Raw genomic sequence first — 17711 nt, forward strand, 5'->3', positions numbered from 1 at the left:
TTGTTTGCAGTCTCTGCAGCTGACAAGTACAATAGCACAATGACTGACAGGTGTACCCAACCTGTGGTGTCCTGCTGGCTTGTAAAGTCATCTGCATGATCATCAGTGACTTTCCACTTTATGAGCTAACTGTGGTTAAGCTATAGCTGAGCATCTTCATGTTGTCAGGATTACCTGTATTTGTTTAAACAAATGGAGGTAGGAGGAGTTCTGGTGGTTCTTTGTGGCCTATTATTGCTGAGTAACCCTGGTCTGTCTGGCTGAGCAGACCTATCAACTGCAGGCAAGCAAATGTCCCTGCAGGAGCCATCCTGTGCACTGAACTAATGTTCCTTTGCGGCAGACAGCACCTCACCACAAGGTGAGGGAAGGAGTGAAGAGGTTTGGTTTCTAGATGCATGTCACATTTACATCTCTCCATCCACATAACAGGAGCCCCGCAGTAAGCTTCACATTACCTTGTTATTTGGATATATGGTTACTATCCAGCATTGTAAATGGTTTCCTGGGTTCCAGGAAACCATTAGGCTTGCTACTTATTGAAGAGTTTCCTTAAGTAGAAAGATGAACAACAAAAGGTGATGGGAAGGATGGGAAAAAATAGGAATAGAGAACTGCAGATACAAAAAGGTGATAAACGTGAGGGAAGAAGTAGGCAGCACTACATCATATGAGTGGATAATGGGCACCCTCATCTACCACCATTATTGTGGCATGTGCAATCAGGCCTCAGTATATGTTAGTTTGGTACAGGTATACCCTGGCTTAATGATGCAATTGGTTAGGTAAAAACCCGTCGTTAGGTGGGGTATCGTATATCAGCGTAGATTTAACATGTAAAGTAATGGGATGCGTTTTTAAGCCTTGGGTTTCCCTCCCAACCAAGACAAAAACCCACCAAAATGAGCCCCCAAACAAGTTTAATGCCAATCCAAATGGCTTAACAGCTGTAAATAACTCACTAAAACCAACAAAAAAAATAAAAAATCGTCAAATATAAGTCTGGAAAAAAATCATGCTTAGTAAACTGTACCCCAAACTGACAATGTTCACCCCACCTATGGCTGAAACACATTAATCTAAGTCTAAAAACAGTTTATAAATAAACCTAAACACATAATTTTAGCAACGTTGGGTCTGGTTAATACTTGGATGGGTGACCGCCAGGGAACACCAGATGCTGTTGGCATCCCTACGTGTCAAGTGGGGTTGGTGGAGGATTAGTGCCCCTCCCTGTAAAACAATTAACTCTAAGCCCATGGCCACCCCGTTTGGGATACATGGCATCTGGCAATGAATGAATGAAAAAAAACATAATTTTAGTTTAAATTGTCATCAAAATTGGTAAAATAAAATAAAAAGCCATTGTTAAATGGAGTTTGGCTATTTTTAGGTGGGGTATGGTGGTATGTCTACCCCCATTGTTAAGCTGGGGTATTGCATCTACGGGTATCGTATACCGAGGTATACCTGTATGCAAAAAAACAATAGAACAAGTTATACCCAATTTCACAATAACACAGGTGAAATTCACTTACAGAATATGATAACTGTGGTGGTAGCAAACAACAATCCCGTGCTTACACAGTGCTTCCCATGTATGCCAACAGTCAGGTGTTTGAGCCAAGATGGCCACCCAGTGGTTACATTTACTGTGATCGTCTCCCTTTCAATCCATTTTATGCAAGCAAGGCCAATGAAACACTAGTGCTATCGTCAGATAACAGTGCAAGTGCACAAACAACAGTGCAGTGTGCCATATTATGTGGAGTGATAACCTTTTGTGACCTCAAAATCATGTCTGGCAAAGATGCTACCCCTAGTGGAAAGTGTGGTGCTGAGGGCAAGCTTTTTTTTTTTTTTTTTTTTTTTTTTTTTTTTTAAAGGTTAAGTGGCCCTCGACCCCCAACATGTCCCCACTGAACCCATGTTATGTTATATCAACCTTGGTATATGATAGCCTACATCATCCTGTGATGAGTTTTCATTTGATGTAACCCCATTGCATACTGAGGCGTGACTGTATGTAGTGTAAGCTGTACACAAGGATCAATTTTGTATTTCAGTGTAGAGTATTATTATTATTAGCTAGCATAAAAGACATGACAGGGAATACATGCTGTGATATCTGCTTTAACAGCCCATTCCCTGAGGCCCAGCAGTCCTCCAAGAATCCTCCTATGTGCCACACAGCTGAGCACAGTAACACTTCAGCACTATACCCACTGTCAATACTGAACACATACTAGGGCTGTCTCATTCAGGACTGCTTCACTGATATTAGCTGAAGGGTTTTTGTGACATGAAACCTGAGTGAGTTTTCAAGCATTCTTAAAGGTACAGTGAAGCTACAGTATCTCTCTCCTTGACATCTGAACATGTTAAGTTGAATCCCTTACTTCCCTGACCTAGTATACAGCTGCATGTTGGATGCTCAAGTCCCTTTCCAAAAGATGTTTTCACAACCTCCTGATATAAGGAAATTGGTTTGGCCTTCATGAGAATCTACAGGGATTGATAATAACTGTACTGTAACTGAATCACAGAAACAATAAAAATCACTGTTGTACAGTAGCAATATGATGATTAAAAAGAGGACCAGTGGCTGTGGTAACAGATAGTAGCTGCTGGCAACTGACCTGCATAAGTGAGTTGCGAAGTCTCTCACCCCAGTCCTTGCCAGGAAATGACCCAAGTGCTGGCCTGTTAACAAACAGTTTCTGAAAAGATTAAGCAAACAGAATTACAGTATTTCACAATTAATGATGAAACTACTATTTAATTGTTATCAACTTTACTGACTTTACCAAGATAATGTTTGCTACCTGTATTGATATTTAATCTCCTGATTATCCATCAGCTTTTAGTGCTGCTATTGTGAAGTAAGAAACAAATTCATAGTTAGGGAGTTGTGTTCACATACCCACCTACAACCTGCAGAGGTTCACCTAATGAAAATACACACATACACACACACACTAAGCAAAGGTGCACAAACACCTTGTGGAGGATATGCAGAGGTACAGATGGTAGAAAAAGTTTATAATAATGCCTATCAACAGTATGAGGGTCATTAGGGCAATCAGTCAGTATTGCTGTCATCTTAAATATGACCCCCAACAATCAAGATTACACCTAAGCTCCCATTTATACTAATAGGTGAATAGGGCCAATGGCAAAACAAACTTTGTCCAAGAGTTTGATTGGCTTGGGTTTTCCAAGTGCATGCTGGATATGTTAACCCATGCACCACTATCTCCTGAATAGTGATGCTGGTGATGAAGGATATAGTGGTAAAGATGACGGCTGTAGTAATGGTACTGGTTATAGTGGTGAAGACTGCTGGTGGTGGTGATGATTGTTGTCGTGGTAGTATTGTTGTAACAGTAGCTGTAATGATTCCTCTGGGGGTGACTGTGAGAGGTGTGATGGTGGGGTAATGAGGGTGAGGGCTGTGGATGTGATGATAATGGTAAGTTGGTGGTAGAGATTTGGACTGTGAATGTGGTGGTGGTTGTGATGGTGGTAAGAATTATGGATGTAGTGATGGTATGAACTGTAGATGTTGTGGTGGTGGTGGTGGTTGTGGTGGTGGTGAGGGCTGTAGATCTGGGGATGGTGGTGGTGAGGGCTGTGGATGTGATGGTGGTGGTGGAGGGCCGTGAATGTGGTGGTGGTGGTGAGGGGGGCTGTGGATGTGCTGGTGATGAGGCTGTGGATGTGGTGATGACGGTGAGGGCTGTGGATGTGGTGGTGATGGTGAGGGCTGTGGATGTGGTGGTGAGGGCTGTGAATGTGGTGGTGGTGGTGGTGCTGAGGGCTGTCAATGTGGTGATGGTGGTGATGAGAACTATGGATGTGGAGGTGATGATAATGGGAACTCTGGATATTGATGATATGTATGAGGTGGTGGTGGCCGTGTGAACTGTGGATGTGGTGATGGTGAGCACTGTGGATGTGGTGAGAACTGTGTATGTGGTGGAGGTGATGAGAACTAGACATGGTCATGGTGAGAACTACGATATGTATGTGGTGATGGTCAGAACTAGATATGGTGGTGGAGATGGTTGTGGTGAGAACAAGATGTGGCAGAGGTGGTGGTAGTAGTGAGAACTAGATGTCTATCTATCTATCTATTGCCAGACGCCATAATCCCGTAAGGGGTGGCCATTTGACTTTGAGTTATTTGTTTTACGGGGAGGGGCACTAACCCTCCACCAACCCACTTGTTGACAAGTAGGGAGCACGTATGGTTTGGTTATATGGTTACCACCCAGCACTTTAAATGGTTTCTTGGCTTGCAGGAAACCATTTGGCTTGTCACTCAATGTAAAGCCACCTGTAAAGGAAAGAAAAGCAATAAGAAGTGACAGGAAAGATGGGAGAAATAGGAAGAGAGGAGAGATGTGATAGTGGTAAATCATGGATACGGTAACACGTATATCGGCGTCAGCGTTCTGTGTACTAAATACAATGTACAAATAATGGAAAATGTATCATTCGAATGTGAACTGATGCGTATTCGTTTATTTTGACTATTATGGAAACAGCAGCGTTTATTAAAAATGGCATGAGCTGATACTGCATACTAAGGAACCTGCTAACTTGAAGAATTTACTGCAAGATCATAGCTCACACACACACACACACACACACAAAACTTTCTGCCCAAAGTGCAACTCCACGACTGAACTCCAATTTTGGTGTGGCTACGTGGCTACTGGCCACAGACATTATTATATTTGTAAACCGTAAACCTGAGTTTATATATATACATACATACATATATATATATATATATATATATATATATATATATATATATATATATATATGAAAATTGGGTTGTTGGGGGCTGGCTGGGGACACCGAGATGATAACTCGCAATTTGTTCGTAGCGGTGTGCAAGTCGAGGGGACAGTACCAGTCATATACGAGTGGACCTCGATCACGGCTACCACCACAGTAAATAATTACAGTAAACTATTCCCAGAACTATGTAGAGCCTGCGACGATCACATGCTCTGACAATCAAAAGACTGGCGAAAGATCCGAAGACAAACCGTGGTTCGGGATTGGGCAAATGTATTTCACGCTGGCTGTGGAAGTTTCCCAACGGTGACAGTTTAATCAGTTCCTCTCCGCCGCTGGGCATTGTGAAGGTAAGCACTAACCAGACCTAACTTAACCTAGCAGCCAAACCTAACCTAATCTGATTAACCTAAAGTAAACCATATCAGGAAAAAAAAAAAAAAGAACATGTAAACAAATGGAGATCGTTAACTCGCCCCGCTCCACTTATCGCCAAATATTAAAACAAACACAGGAAATTCCTGTGCTTCAGTTTTAAAATCGGTTTTGCAGTTAACTTACATAATTTATTGCCTATATCAACATGTGGTAGGTAGCAGTCCGTAAACCTGATATCCTAAAATGTGAAAAGGCGGCAGCTAACATGGCTGCTAACTTGGAATAACCTTTGATTTTCATTATAAAAATGCGAGCGCAAGCACACTTAATTTCAATTAAGCACATGCACATGCTTAGTTCGTGCATGCACAAAGTACCCTGTACCTGGGCAAACAGCTGGTAAACCAAGAGAGATAGAGGGGCAATTTAATTTCTGGCTGTAAGCTAGCCACACAACCATCGGTGGCAGAAAACACTCAAACATAAGTAGTCAAAAGTCTAGCGGAGATTCACATGATTAAAAATCCTATTCTACATCGTAGAATTGTTTTAACACCTTCCTGCAACTGCTGGGAAGTATTTTGTTGGTTTTGGCACATGGTTTAGCGTCCAGTTGACAGGAAACATCAACTGCAATCTGGCCAACCCCGGGAGAATTTTTTAAAACGAAGCCTGGTGTTCTTATTACACTGTATGTTTATGTCCTAAGTTAGCAGAACTAATACGGGGCAAAGTTGTCCATCGTAAAGATCGGAACGTTTGGGGTCTGAGCGAGCTCATAGTTAACCCCACTGAAAAAAAAAAAAAATCCATATATTTTCCACCCTTTATCTCCACTCAAAGAATCGTATGGCGTCAGAATTCAGTATATTAAACCTATATCGCTAAAAGTATCGATAAAGGACACTTTTGATCGCCGCACCCGCCCTAACCTTATTTACCACCCCAACACAGCTCATAATGTTCTTTGTCTTTGGACGTACCCTTCAGACACACCCAAGATGCATATACGCACATCAGTCACATCTCAGATACGATACAAAACCTCCCCACCCCTAACCCTAAAGTTCCCTTCTCAATATGTGACGGTTATGAAACCCTGCGGTTGTAACTTGCCAGATTTCATCATTCAAAAATGAGTTATAGTATGACACGCACTGGATATGACTGACCATGGAGAGGGGAGGGGGGTTGCTGCAAAATAAGTATTAATTGTCAATGTCTAATTTTAACTTGTAAATAAATACCTAAAAAGAATAGTTTTAAAGATATATAAATATAATATTGAAAATATATTTTCTTTGTTTATTAGGTTCAAGACAAACCCCATTGCCCGGGCTATAGGCAGTTAGAAGGCCTAATGTCGTATGCACTGACATGCTGGAAGTTACCGTTCCACTAAGTGCACATGCGCCATCAGCGGTAAACGAATTTATGCTGAAAGTATCCTGTGCCATTTATCACCAACATTTTATAAAATACAAGTGTCAGGAAGGTAACTGGATGTCTTATCGACCTCTAGGTAAATATATATATATATATATATATATATATATATATATATATATATATATATATATATATATATATATGTGTGTGTGTGTGTGTGTGTGTGTGTGTGTGTGTGTGTGTGTGTGTTTTCTTACCAAACTGTTCTTAGCTGTATTTTTACAGGAAGAGTCAAGCTCGCACTGTCCCGTGTGTGTGTGTGTGTGTGTGTGTGTGTGTGTGTGTGTGTGTGTGATAACAGGCAGCTTGTGAAATCATTCATTTCGTGAATAAAGGTAGGTTCAGTTTAGGTTTATTTAGGTTAGGTTGATTTAGGATAAGATTAAGTTAAGGCTAAATAGATAAGGGAACTGTAACTTCCAGCATGTCATTCTATGTATACGAAACCGGATCTCCCAACTGAGGAGATAAATCTTGACAAACTACAAATAAAAGTTTATTACGCAATAACATGTCACGCATCAGTAAGGCCCAATAGTCTTGGTTCACTGCCAGCGAGCTAAGCGGGCCCCGGTTTCCCCTACTGGTACAGTCCAGTCCATAATACCTGTAGTCTAGTAAAGAACTCATTTTCTGATGCAGACATGTAGTATTACACATTCTACACCCTAGGAGAGAACTCATATTTTCTCACACAATAACGCACTTAGACTGACAATATACAACAACAATAATGATTAGAGCTAATTCCTCAGAAAACAAAACATGCCGAAATTTTCAGAATGTTCTTCACATCTCCAGATACAAACACTACGCTAATATTACCGGGATGTTAATTATTATTATTATTTTCGGTGCCACGATTGTATTTTTTTAACGAATTAACTCCATATTTCACACGCATTCAGATATTTCTGATCCCCCTCACTCTCCAACTGTACACCCCCCTGTTAGTGTAGAACTGTGTGTGTGTGTGTGTGTGTGTGTGTGTGTGTGTGTGTGTGTGTGTGTGTGTGTGTGTGTGTGTGTGTGTGCGTGCGTGCGTGCGTGCGTGCTTGCGTGCGTGCGTGCGCATTCAAGCCCTTTTTATTCATTACACTGAGGTCAGTTCCCAGGTCCACTAAATTCTGTTTAGGTTCACGCGAATCTTGTCTGTTCAGAGTCTTCACATCTGATCGGGCCCAATCACAGCAGTTAGGGCGCATTCATGTCAGTTCAGGATGACTTCACGCTGGTATCTTCAAGTCCATTCACTTTAATTCAGGTCATCTTAAATTTTTTCTGACTATTTTGTTTCAAGCAGTCCAGGTTCAGGCCCAAGTAATCAGTTCAGGCCCATTTCAGTCGACTGAGATTTTTGTTCAGGTCCATCGTATCGAGCCAGGTCCTATCGATCTCCAAGACATGCGTACAATACAGTGTGGCAGATATATGCATAATCTTTCCGAGATATGACATCCGATCTATCAGATGCTTTTAGGTCTTTTGAGGTCCATCTTACTGAGTCAGTACCTTGCAGGTACTAAGAGTGCGCACACACACACACACACACACACACACACACACACACACACAGGAGTCACAACAAAAGAACAGACAGACTCACGACATTGGTGGGGTCATCTAGAAGTGCAAGGAGATCAGGGTGGTTGTAGCCGAGTGGTAGAGAGGAGATCTGGGTGTACACGTCCAGCATGGAGTTGCCATCCACATCTACCATGTAGTTACCCAGGCTTCTCTCGTAGTCGACAAACAGCTGCACCGCGCCGGTTTCCTGAAACTGGGCAAGTTCGTGCAGCTTCTGATTCGACACGGGGCCCGGGATGGTCGAGGTGACAATTTTGGGAGCCTCTGGTTCATTAGGGACGAAGTTTCGCTGGCTGGCCTCTCTCGGTGCAGTTTGCTGCCCTCTCACACAGGCTGCGAAGGAAAAGCAAGGCTTAGTCGGTGGAAGGCGTGAAATCTATTACACTGTTAAGCAAAATAATTGGCAATAAGCAGCAAGAATGTGGAGGAAAAGAATGTCATTGGAGGAGTGAAATCCATTTATCAGCTAAATAATACCGCTTGGAGGAAGAATGCGATGGAAAAAGGACATGAAAATTATTCGCTGGAGGTCGGAGAGCCATTATTCAGGCAACTAAAATCGTTTGGTGATGGTTAGGTGGAATATGCCAATAAAAAATTCATCCCAAAAAGAGTTGTTGGCCCTTGAGAGGGCGAGAAGCTTCTGAGCTGAATATAGCTAGTTGTCTGGCGGTTGCAAGAATAAAAGTACGAATTTCTCACTCCTTGAAAGCTTTAATCATAATTCATTGTCACCATCTTAAGCATCATAATCCATATCACCAGCTTTGTCTTACTCCATTTCATTAAAAATGTGTTTTTCAGTTTTACGCAGTTCCTCTCAGCCTGTCTTGTTTTTGGATCTTATTGCAACATCTCGTTCTTAAACTATATATCTCTCACTCACTTCATCTGGCTGCAACTGTGTTACCCCAACTGCTCCACTGTTACATATTTTTATATTAATGAAAATTACTGAGAATGTAATTCGGCTTCGTAGATATTTATCAGACATTTACGGTAAATATAGATTAAACAGTCCCCAGTCATTTATTTTGTGAATGTGTCATATCAGATGGCCTTCAGCGTTAATTATAAGTCGGTGCAAGAAGAGGGATGATGGATGAAATTAGGATGGGCCTAGGCTACAAGTAGCTGGGTTCTAGGGCAGTACTGGCTAAATCTGTTTTGAACGCGTGTAACTGCCTGTTTCATTACCATTATAATTTTCTGAATATCCATCATCTTCACTTTCATCAGTTCCCACTGCCATCGTTAGCGTTATATTTATTTTGTCGTTCTGCATATATAATTTTCACCATATTAATATCGTAATGCAAACATTTCATATCTCGTATATTTACCAAGACATCATGGAGTGAAGGATGCAAGTGTATCCATGGATATAATTATATTATTTGGCAAAATAATCATGACATACTTTGATTCTCACTTAATATATAGCGCCATATACCGTACAGAGTATCGCTCCATTCCTTTGGTTATGAATGGAGTGGGCAGGATCCAAGACAGGAATGGGAACATAAAAATGCAATAGAAACCATCATCAGTTTACCAAGTGAAGTAAGATATATCGTTACTCGTTAATGATGCGCATGAAATTTTCGGCACTGAGAGAGAGAGAGAGAGAGAGAGAGAGAGCTCTGAGAAACTATTGGACTGCCTGGGTTATGCTCAGAAGAGATGAGAAAAGAAGGGGAAATAGTGTTGACAGAGGAGCAACATGTCCAGGACGTTCACCGGCCCCCGTCTCTGACACAAAGACCTCGAGTGGGCCTCTGGGGGCGGGGGGAATGGAACAAGAATTGCGTTATGTAAGGAGAGAGAGAGAGAGCGAGAGAGAGAGAGAGAGAGAGAGAGAGAGAGAGAGAGAGAGAGAGAGAGAGAGAGAGAGAGAGAATGTAGTATTAGAGGGATGAGTGAGAAATGAGGAAATGATAGAGAAAATGACAGATGACATGGACGGGGGAAAAGTGGACGAAGAGACTGAGTGAGAGAAAGGGGTGGGTGGGAAGGAACCGAGAGAAAGAAAGAAAAGAAAAAGTGAAAATACGAGACGGAGTGATAGAGGGGCGAAGATATTATGAGTCGTGGGAGGTGAGGAGAAAGAGAAGGCGGAATTTAGGGCAATATGGAAAATACTACAAAAAATTGGGCAAATATGAGGACATTGGTGGACGAGAGGGCGCTGTTTAGTAAAAGGCAGCACACACACACACACACACACACACACACACACACACACACACACACACACACACACACACACACACACACACAATTTATGAATACGGGCCACAAATTCTAAATATGAACACGGATAGCAAAATTTTGGGCATGTGGAGAAGCTGGGTGGTACAGGGGGAAGGGTGGCGGAGTGAGGGCAATCCAGGGCGTAAGTTAGTGTTGGCGCCGGAGTGTGTTGGACAAGGTTGGCGCCATGCTGGTGCCAGTCTCTCTCTCTCTCTCTCTCAAGCAGTGTGGTAATGAGGGAATACGCAACAGTGAGTTTTGCATGGACAACGCTAGTATGCAGAGAACGATGACGCTGTTAAGCAGTGCCTAGACAGGTTCACTAGGACACTTCATTTATAGGCTTTCACCTGCCGCAAGGAAAAATTAAGAAATGTATTTCCAAGACAGCTCCCTTGATTCAGAAATGTGGAAATTAGGCACACACACACACACACACACACACACACACACACACACACACACACACACACACACACACACACACACACACACACACACACACACACGAATAATAGTACAGTTCATGAAGTACGAGTACCTGTGCATAGTGGCGTACAGATTATACATTGTGTATATACGCAGGTTTGTTGGCGCGAATCTGCAGTGATCCTGACGTCAACATGACTAAAATCTGTCTGAGGGGAGTGACTGACTAACTGACTAAAGAAATAATACTCATGGCGGCGCACTTACGAAGGTCATTACCGCAGCTCAAAGAGAGATGGTAACTATTTTCCAGTTACAAAAGTGGTGCTTCCCGAACCTACAAATCTTTTGGTTTTCAGTACCCCATAAAACGCGGCTTCAACGTGTGTAATAAAACTACCCACTCAGACCAGGCGTATGCAAACCGGCCGCTACAGTTCATTCATTCACATAGAAATTCGTCTGCGATACATAATAGACAATTAACCCTCTGACTGCTTTGCATCTTACTAAAGGTAGCTTCGAACGAGTTAACTGTGATAAGAACAAAATAATAACAAAAATATCACGTTTAAAGTTCTAACCAGAAATAAAGAACAGCATGATATATCCAGCTTATGACAGACGGATACATTAGCTCACAGAAACATCAGAGTCAGCGTTATACGATCGCAGCTGTGATAATTGTTCTTTATCGTTAACGTGGCCAAGATTTCCGGCCTTTCCCAGTGCAGTTCACGGAGCTTAGTGGCAGAACAAGACATTGATAAGGTTCTACAACCTTTTCAAAGCATTTAGCGTATCTACGTGATCAGCATCATACTCTAGCGTTATTCTGTTGTTACAACTCATCATTCAAGATGGAGAGAGGACAACTGCAGGCCAAGTTAAAGTTAAAAGGATAGAGTAACTCAGACTTATCAACACATTAAAACTGACAGTCATCAGTCATCGCCGGGTGGTTGAATAAATGTTAAGTTCTGTTTCCAGCAGCAAGCACAACCTTTTCAGATAAAACCAAGGGAGTAATGAATATGTTCGCCGACAAATACGCGCACAGTACTGTAGTGACATCACATGTATACGCTACTGTGATAATAGCAGGAGAAACAGCAGCTTGTAGGTACTTAGTTTCATTCTGTTCTATAGCTTATTCGGGATCTGAGCATCACAGATCACTACATCAGCATGCATCACCCAGATCCAGAAGTAAATTGTGAATCCTATGATGCAGACTACAATGGACAAATGGAATCCACACACCAAGTTCCCTTTTAAAATTTTAGAGCATTCAATGAATGGATTGCAGATCGAGATAACCTAGACACTGTGAAGAGGAACACGATCACTATTTACGGTTTTTCCTGTCATGAAGATTTGATATATCTGAACGAAAGAAACGGCAGCAGACAATAATTGCAGTATCATTCTCCGTACAAGGGCTGTAGTAGTTGTAATAGTAGTAAATACAGTAATAGAGTACCTGTAATTTTAATAAAATCCTTATTTACCGCAACTCGGTAGTGGCATATCTTATTCTTGGTTGATCCTAATGGGTAAACAGCGGCGTGAGGGCGGTGGCGTGTTAGGTGCCCATCCTGTTACAGAAACTGGTGGGCCCCGGGGCTGTCACGCCGTCCCCCCCCCCCCTCTCTCTCTCTCTCTGCTGCACGGTCTCATTCTTCATGGGTATCATCCTTCCAGCGATTATATTTTCTCTCTTACCATTTAACACATATCTTCTGTAGAATTAGCACGCAGTGTTTATAAGAGGCTTAGGTAACGTGCCGAAACTATGGAGGGGGAAAGAGGGAGGGGGAGGCCGAGGATGAGATGGAGAGATGGGGTGGAGAAGTATATGAGAGAGGGGGGTGTGAGTTGGGAGCAGGGAAGTGAAATGGCGGGGGACAGGGCGACTTGGAGGCGATTTGTTTGTGGCCATCCCAAAGGGGATTGAGGCGTCTGGCAATAGATAGATAGATAGATAGATTATTATTATTATTATTTTGTTGTTGTTTGTTGTTGTTATCATTATCATTGTTGTTGTTGTCGACACAGCAAAAATTTCTCTTGACTGAACAAAATCTAATTAAATACTGTACCGAAATGCAGTGCTGACGAGGAAAGCGCTAATCCCTGAGGAAGGGGACACAAAGACTAGCTTATCGCGTTTTCCTTGCGTGTCTTACGACGCAATTAAAAGGGTCTGGAGCGGGGAATGGAAACCCCGCCTTCACTGACACAGGGATTTGGCAAGTACACCGTCCACCCATTTCAATAAACCTAGACGCTGTTCCATCACATAATTCAGGTTTGTTCTGAAGGAAGAACAAGAGATATGGAAAGGTTTTGCAGTCTCCTTTCTTTGACCTGTGTGTGTGTGTGTGTGTGTGTGTGTGTGTGTGTGTGTGTGTGTGTGTGTGTGTGTGTGTGTGTGTGTGTGTGTGTGTGTGTGTGTGTGTTAGGCCTGCGCTCTGCTGTACCTGTCCTTTGTACCGGTATCTATGCTGCGGTGTGTTGTGCTGTCCTGTACCTGTGTTTTGCTGTGTTGTTTCTATGTTGTGTTTTACTGTGTTGTGCTGAGTGTGTGGCTGATGCTGTGACGGTGGAGGCTGGACACGAGGGGCCCCGTCAGCCGCACCTGCCTGGCTTTGCAATCAATAGGACCTTTCATGCTGGCTGTTAGTATGCTCACACGTACAGTTGCGACCAATATTATCGCTTTCCTCCCCCCTCCCCACTAATAAATATGAAACTCCAACATAACATTCTAAAAAGTTGATTGATCTCTGATATATAGACAACAGAAGGACGATTTGTTCAGCTGAGACATCCTAGTAAAGTCTAAGGGTAAAAAAATAATAAAATGAATGAGTGACATGCCACATGGTTACAAATAATGATACTGATTTTCCAGCTCATGTTACCTATATGAGCTATTGACTCAGGCAGGATAACTTAATACTTTCGGAGAATTTTAAAGGACAGATCTGTCGTTTAGGTATGCAATACCTGTGGCGGAGCTAAGGTATTTTTCAGTTGTAAGTAATGATGAAAGCCATTAACTTTGTCACTGGTATGGACGAAATAAAGGAATCTAATAGCTAGCACCGTAATATATTCGTCATCTGAATAAAATCCTTTTCAGTCACAAATATTCTTTCTTCTATGGTATATTCCCCGGTAATGCAACTGTCAGAGACAGGATAAGTTAATGTTTACACAGTTGTTCACAACCCAGCACAATTGGGCGAGGAAGCACTTGTAACTAGTTGTGGAGGTACCTTACGGTTTCATCCCAGATAATATTTCTTGTGTCCTTTCGACTAAAATCTACAAAGACTTTACCAAACTCCTGAATATATTGTGCCTGTCCAAATTTAGCCCGGGAGGGGTAAATGTTCAAGCTTGGCATGTGGGTTGACCTGTCGTACGCGCTCACGTGTCTCCTGAATATTTCCCCGTGTGGTCTGGGGCTGGGAGGGGAACTGGAAGGGTCTGCTTGGGTCTGGGGCGGATGCAGTTGAAGTTGTAAGCGTGTAAGGGGATCCATAGAGAGAAAAATTACAGGTGGAAGAGTCGGCTTAGGTCTAGACGCCATGAATACTGAACCTACTACATGTAATTTTTTATGCCATATATGGATTTTGTTACCCTACTGTGGCCTGGTGTGGTGTGCAGCGGATATAGTTTAAGCTGTAGGCGTGTAGGAGGTCTAGAGAGTTACATTAGGGCTCGAAGGGTCATACAGGGTCGCGAACATGGTCTGGTATGGGCTGGAGTGGATAGAGTGGTTGCAGGTGTGTAGCGAGCTTTGTGGAAAGCTAGTCTTTTAGTGTGGGAAGAATCAGACTGGGTTCCAGTACGTGATGATCTCGTGTGGTTTGGAGTCAATGTACTGGAGTTTGTTTGTAGGCGTGTAGTAGGATCTGTATACCTAAGTTAAGGTTGGAAGGATCAAACTGAGCATCCGTACTACAGTAGATTGTAAATGGTCTAGTGAGGTCAGGAGTGGTTTGAGTGAAGGTGTATTGGTCTAGTACGGACTGGAGTAGATGTAGTAGTAGTTATTGTTGCTTAACCCCAGACTCGTCGATCACAGGTAAGCAACTGCCCCTGTGGCGCAGTCATACAGGCACAATACTGCACAAAGACATTGTAGGAATCTGGCGCCTCCTTGGGGAAAACAGCGCCTCACCAGGGTCGGACCAGGGTCCTTCCCAATGCCAGGTGCAGGGAAATATGTGGAAGCCCCTGGTTGGACGCCGCAGCTGCTTCACTACGTGTACTAAGTGCCACCACGTGTAGGCTCCCTTCAGCACCGGTGGATGTAGTAGATGTTAAAAGCTTGTAGTGAGATCTCTAAATAGTTCATTTAGGGTTGAAAGCGTTAAACTACGTCTCAAACGTTTGTAATAACGATTATACTGTAATGGTCTACTGTACGGCAGTATGCTCTTGGAAGGGGTGTATTGGAGGCTTTAGACGTGTAGTGGCTTTGTAGACTGTTACATCAGAATTGGAAGCGTTTGGCAGAGCCTCAAATGAACGAGTTTTAATGGTCTGTTGAGGTCTGGAATGAATATTTCAGTTGGTGTATAAAGGGACTGCGGCATGTTGGGTTTTGTGAAGTAGTGGTTTAGATAATTTAGTCTGGAAGCCTGATGGTATGTCTAAGTGTGTGTGTGTGGGGAGGAGGGATATGGTGATGTGCAGTATATACGGGTGTGGTGGTGGTGGTGGTGGCTGTGTGTGGGGGTGGGGGGGGCGGGGATGTATATAGGGGGTTTTGTGTATTAGGATTTTTCTCCTCGTATCTATCCAATACTCATTTCAGTATAGTTCAAGGTCAGTCATTAATTAAACGCTCGTGGTTCCGAACTAAAGAAGGGAAATTCTGTTGCATATTCCAATTTTATGCCACGATCATTTATTAATTTATACACCTGTGACTCCGAATTAATATAAAGAGATTGCAACCCACTTGATTATTTCTGAAAACGTTATGTAATCAACTATACTTAAACGCAAATTAAAATAAATAAATGAATAAATAATCAGGTGCAGAGAGCGGAACGACGCCCCCAGTTATCAGATAATTATAAACATGTAAATTTCACCAGCGGACGTTACATTATCACTGTGAGGTGTAGTTACATTCGGCTTCTGGATTGTCAGCAGAGGAAGGAAGAAACACAGAGAACGAATGATAAACGGTGAACAAGAGGAGGGGATTGAAAAAAAAACTGAGGGAAAAGGGAGGGGAAATGGTGGAAAGGGAAAAGGAATTGGTGCGTTAAAAGAGAGAGAGGAGGCAATAACAGGAGAATAAAAGAAAGGGTGAAACGGGAAAAGGGTAGTAAAAGGGAAGGAAGAGAATGGAAGCAGCAACAGGAGAAAAGAGGGAGAGAAGAGACAGAAAGTGGTTAAAGAAGAAAGAGCGAGGAAGCGATGACACGAAAAAACGAGAGGGAAAGCAACAGGAAAAGGGTAATAAACAGAAGGAAGAGAGAGGAAGCAATAACGGGAGAAACAGGAGAGAAAGATGAAGAAGGTGGTAAAAGCAAAAGAACGATGGAGTGATTAATAACAGGAGACAAAGTGGAAGCAATTAAAAGCGACTGATAGGAAGTGATAACAGGAGAGAGAGAGAGAGAGAGAGAGAGAGAGAGAGAGAGAGAGAATCTTATTTTTTAGCTGAGGTGCAGAAAAAATTGATATTTCTCCTTAATTTTTCTTTTTATTTTTCTGATATGTCTGAATTGGCGTTTCTCCTTTGCCGCGAGACTGTTTCGTCCCTCCACTGCAATGACGTATTATTTATTTTGATCAGGCTACCATGAGATGATTTTGCTCGGTTAAGGAAATATCCTCAGTAATAAAAGGGTTAATGAAGGCTGCGTCTAACCCCTGTCTCCCTGGAAATATCTCTCAAAGGAAAATAAAACTGAATGGAAATAGCAAAAGAAAAAAAAATAATAAGCGCGTTCTGGCTGACCTCTGGGGGAAATGAAATGTAGAAACTCTGATATTCCCCAGCGATTTTGTTTTTATAGTATTCCGCTTTCATATATTCCTGAACTGGTGTTTTTCCTTTACTGCGATGATGTCCATTTTTATATATTCTTTCCAACACCAGGTGATTTTATTCAGCGTAAGAAGGACCTCTAGTAATACAGAAGTTAATGAAGGCTGCATATCATTCCTTCAGCTGGAAAAATCTCGGGAAGCCATATAAAAAAAAATAATTATAGCCACTTCACTTCTTTCTTATTTCCAGACGATTTTTATATTCACCTAACGATAGATTTGTCGGACTGGAGGAGTTATACTGCCTATTTTAGTCTCTTTCAGTACTAAAGGTCTAAGTTGAATTAAAATCGACTGAAGACACAACGGATAAAATACAAAACACGTCATTGCATGGAAGGGATTGGAGAGGCGGATTAAAAGTCTCGGGGATATACGACATGAGATGGACGACACTTAAGCAAGAAAGTATACCAACAGGTTAGTGCTCAGCTGCCTTTTCACGTGCGGTGGCAATATTTCTCTTTCTTGGTTAGTGCGCTGCTGGTTGATTTTAGGCATGGAAGAGTAGGGTGGGTGGTTTTGTGTGTGTGTGTGTGTGTGTGTGTGTGTGTGTGTGTGTGTGTGTGTGTGTGTGTGTGTGTGTGTGTGTGTGTGTGTGTGTGTGTGTGTGTGTGTGTGTGTGTGTGTGTGTGTGTGTGTGTGTGTGTGTGTGTGTGTGTGTGTGTGTGTGTGTGTGTGTGTGTGTGTGTGTGTGTGTGTGTGTGTGTGTG

The 17711-nt window shown here is 42.4% G+C and overlaps 1 protein-coding gene across 1 annotated transcript in view; it reads right to left on the minus strand.

The window, feature by feature from the left end:
- The window catches only part of Gabat (4-aminobutyrate aminotransferase), a 114278-nt gene that overhangs the window by 51996 nt on the left and 44571 nt on the right, over positions 1-17711 (minus strand). The window contains exons 2-3 of the mRNA XM_080282595.1: positions 8246-8559; positions 2640-2720 (exon numbers count right to left, since the gene is read on the minus strand). Coding sequence (XP_080138721.1) covers positions 2640-2720; positions 8246-8559 — 395 coding nt within the window. The remainder of the gene's footprint in view (positions 1-2639; positions 2721-8245; positions 8560-17711) is intronic.

Source organism: Coenobita brevimanus, chromosome 94, assembly GCF_032717465.1.
Source record: "Coenobita brevimanus isolate Jiangsu-jjx chromosome 94, ASM3271746v2, whole genome shotgun sequence".
NCBI classification, from domain to species: Eukaryota; Metazoa; Arthropoda; class Malacostraca; order Decapoda; family Coenobitidae; genus Coenobita; species Coenobita brevimanus.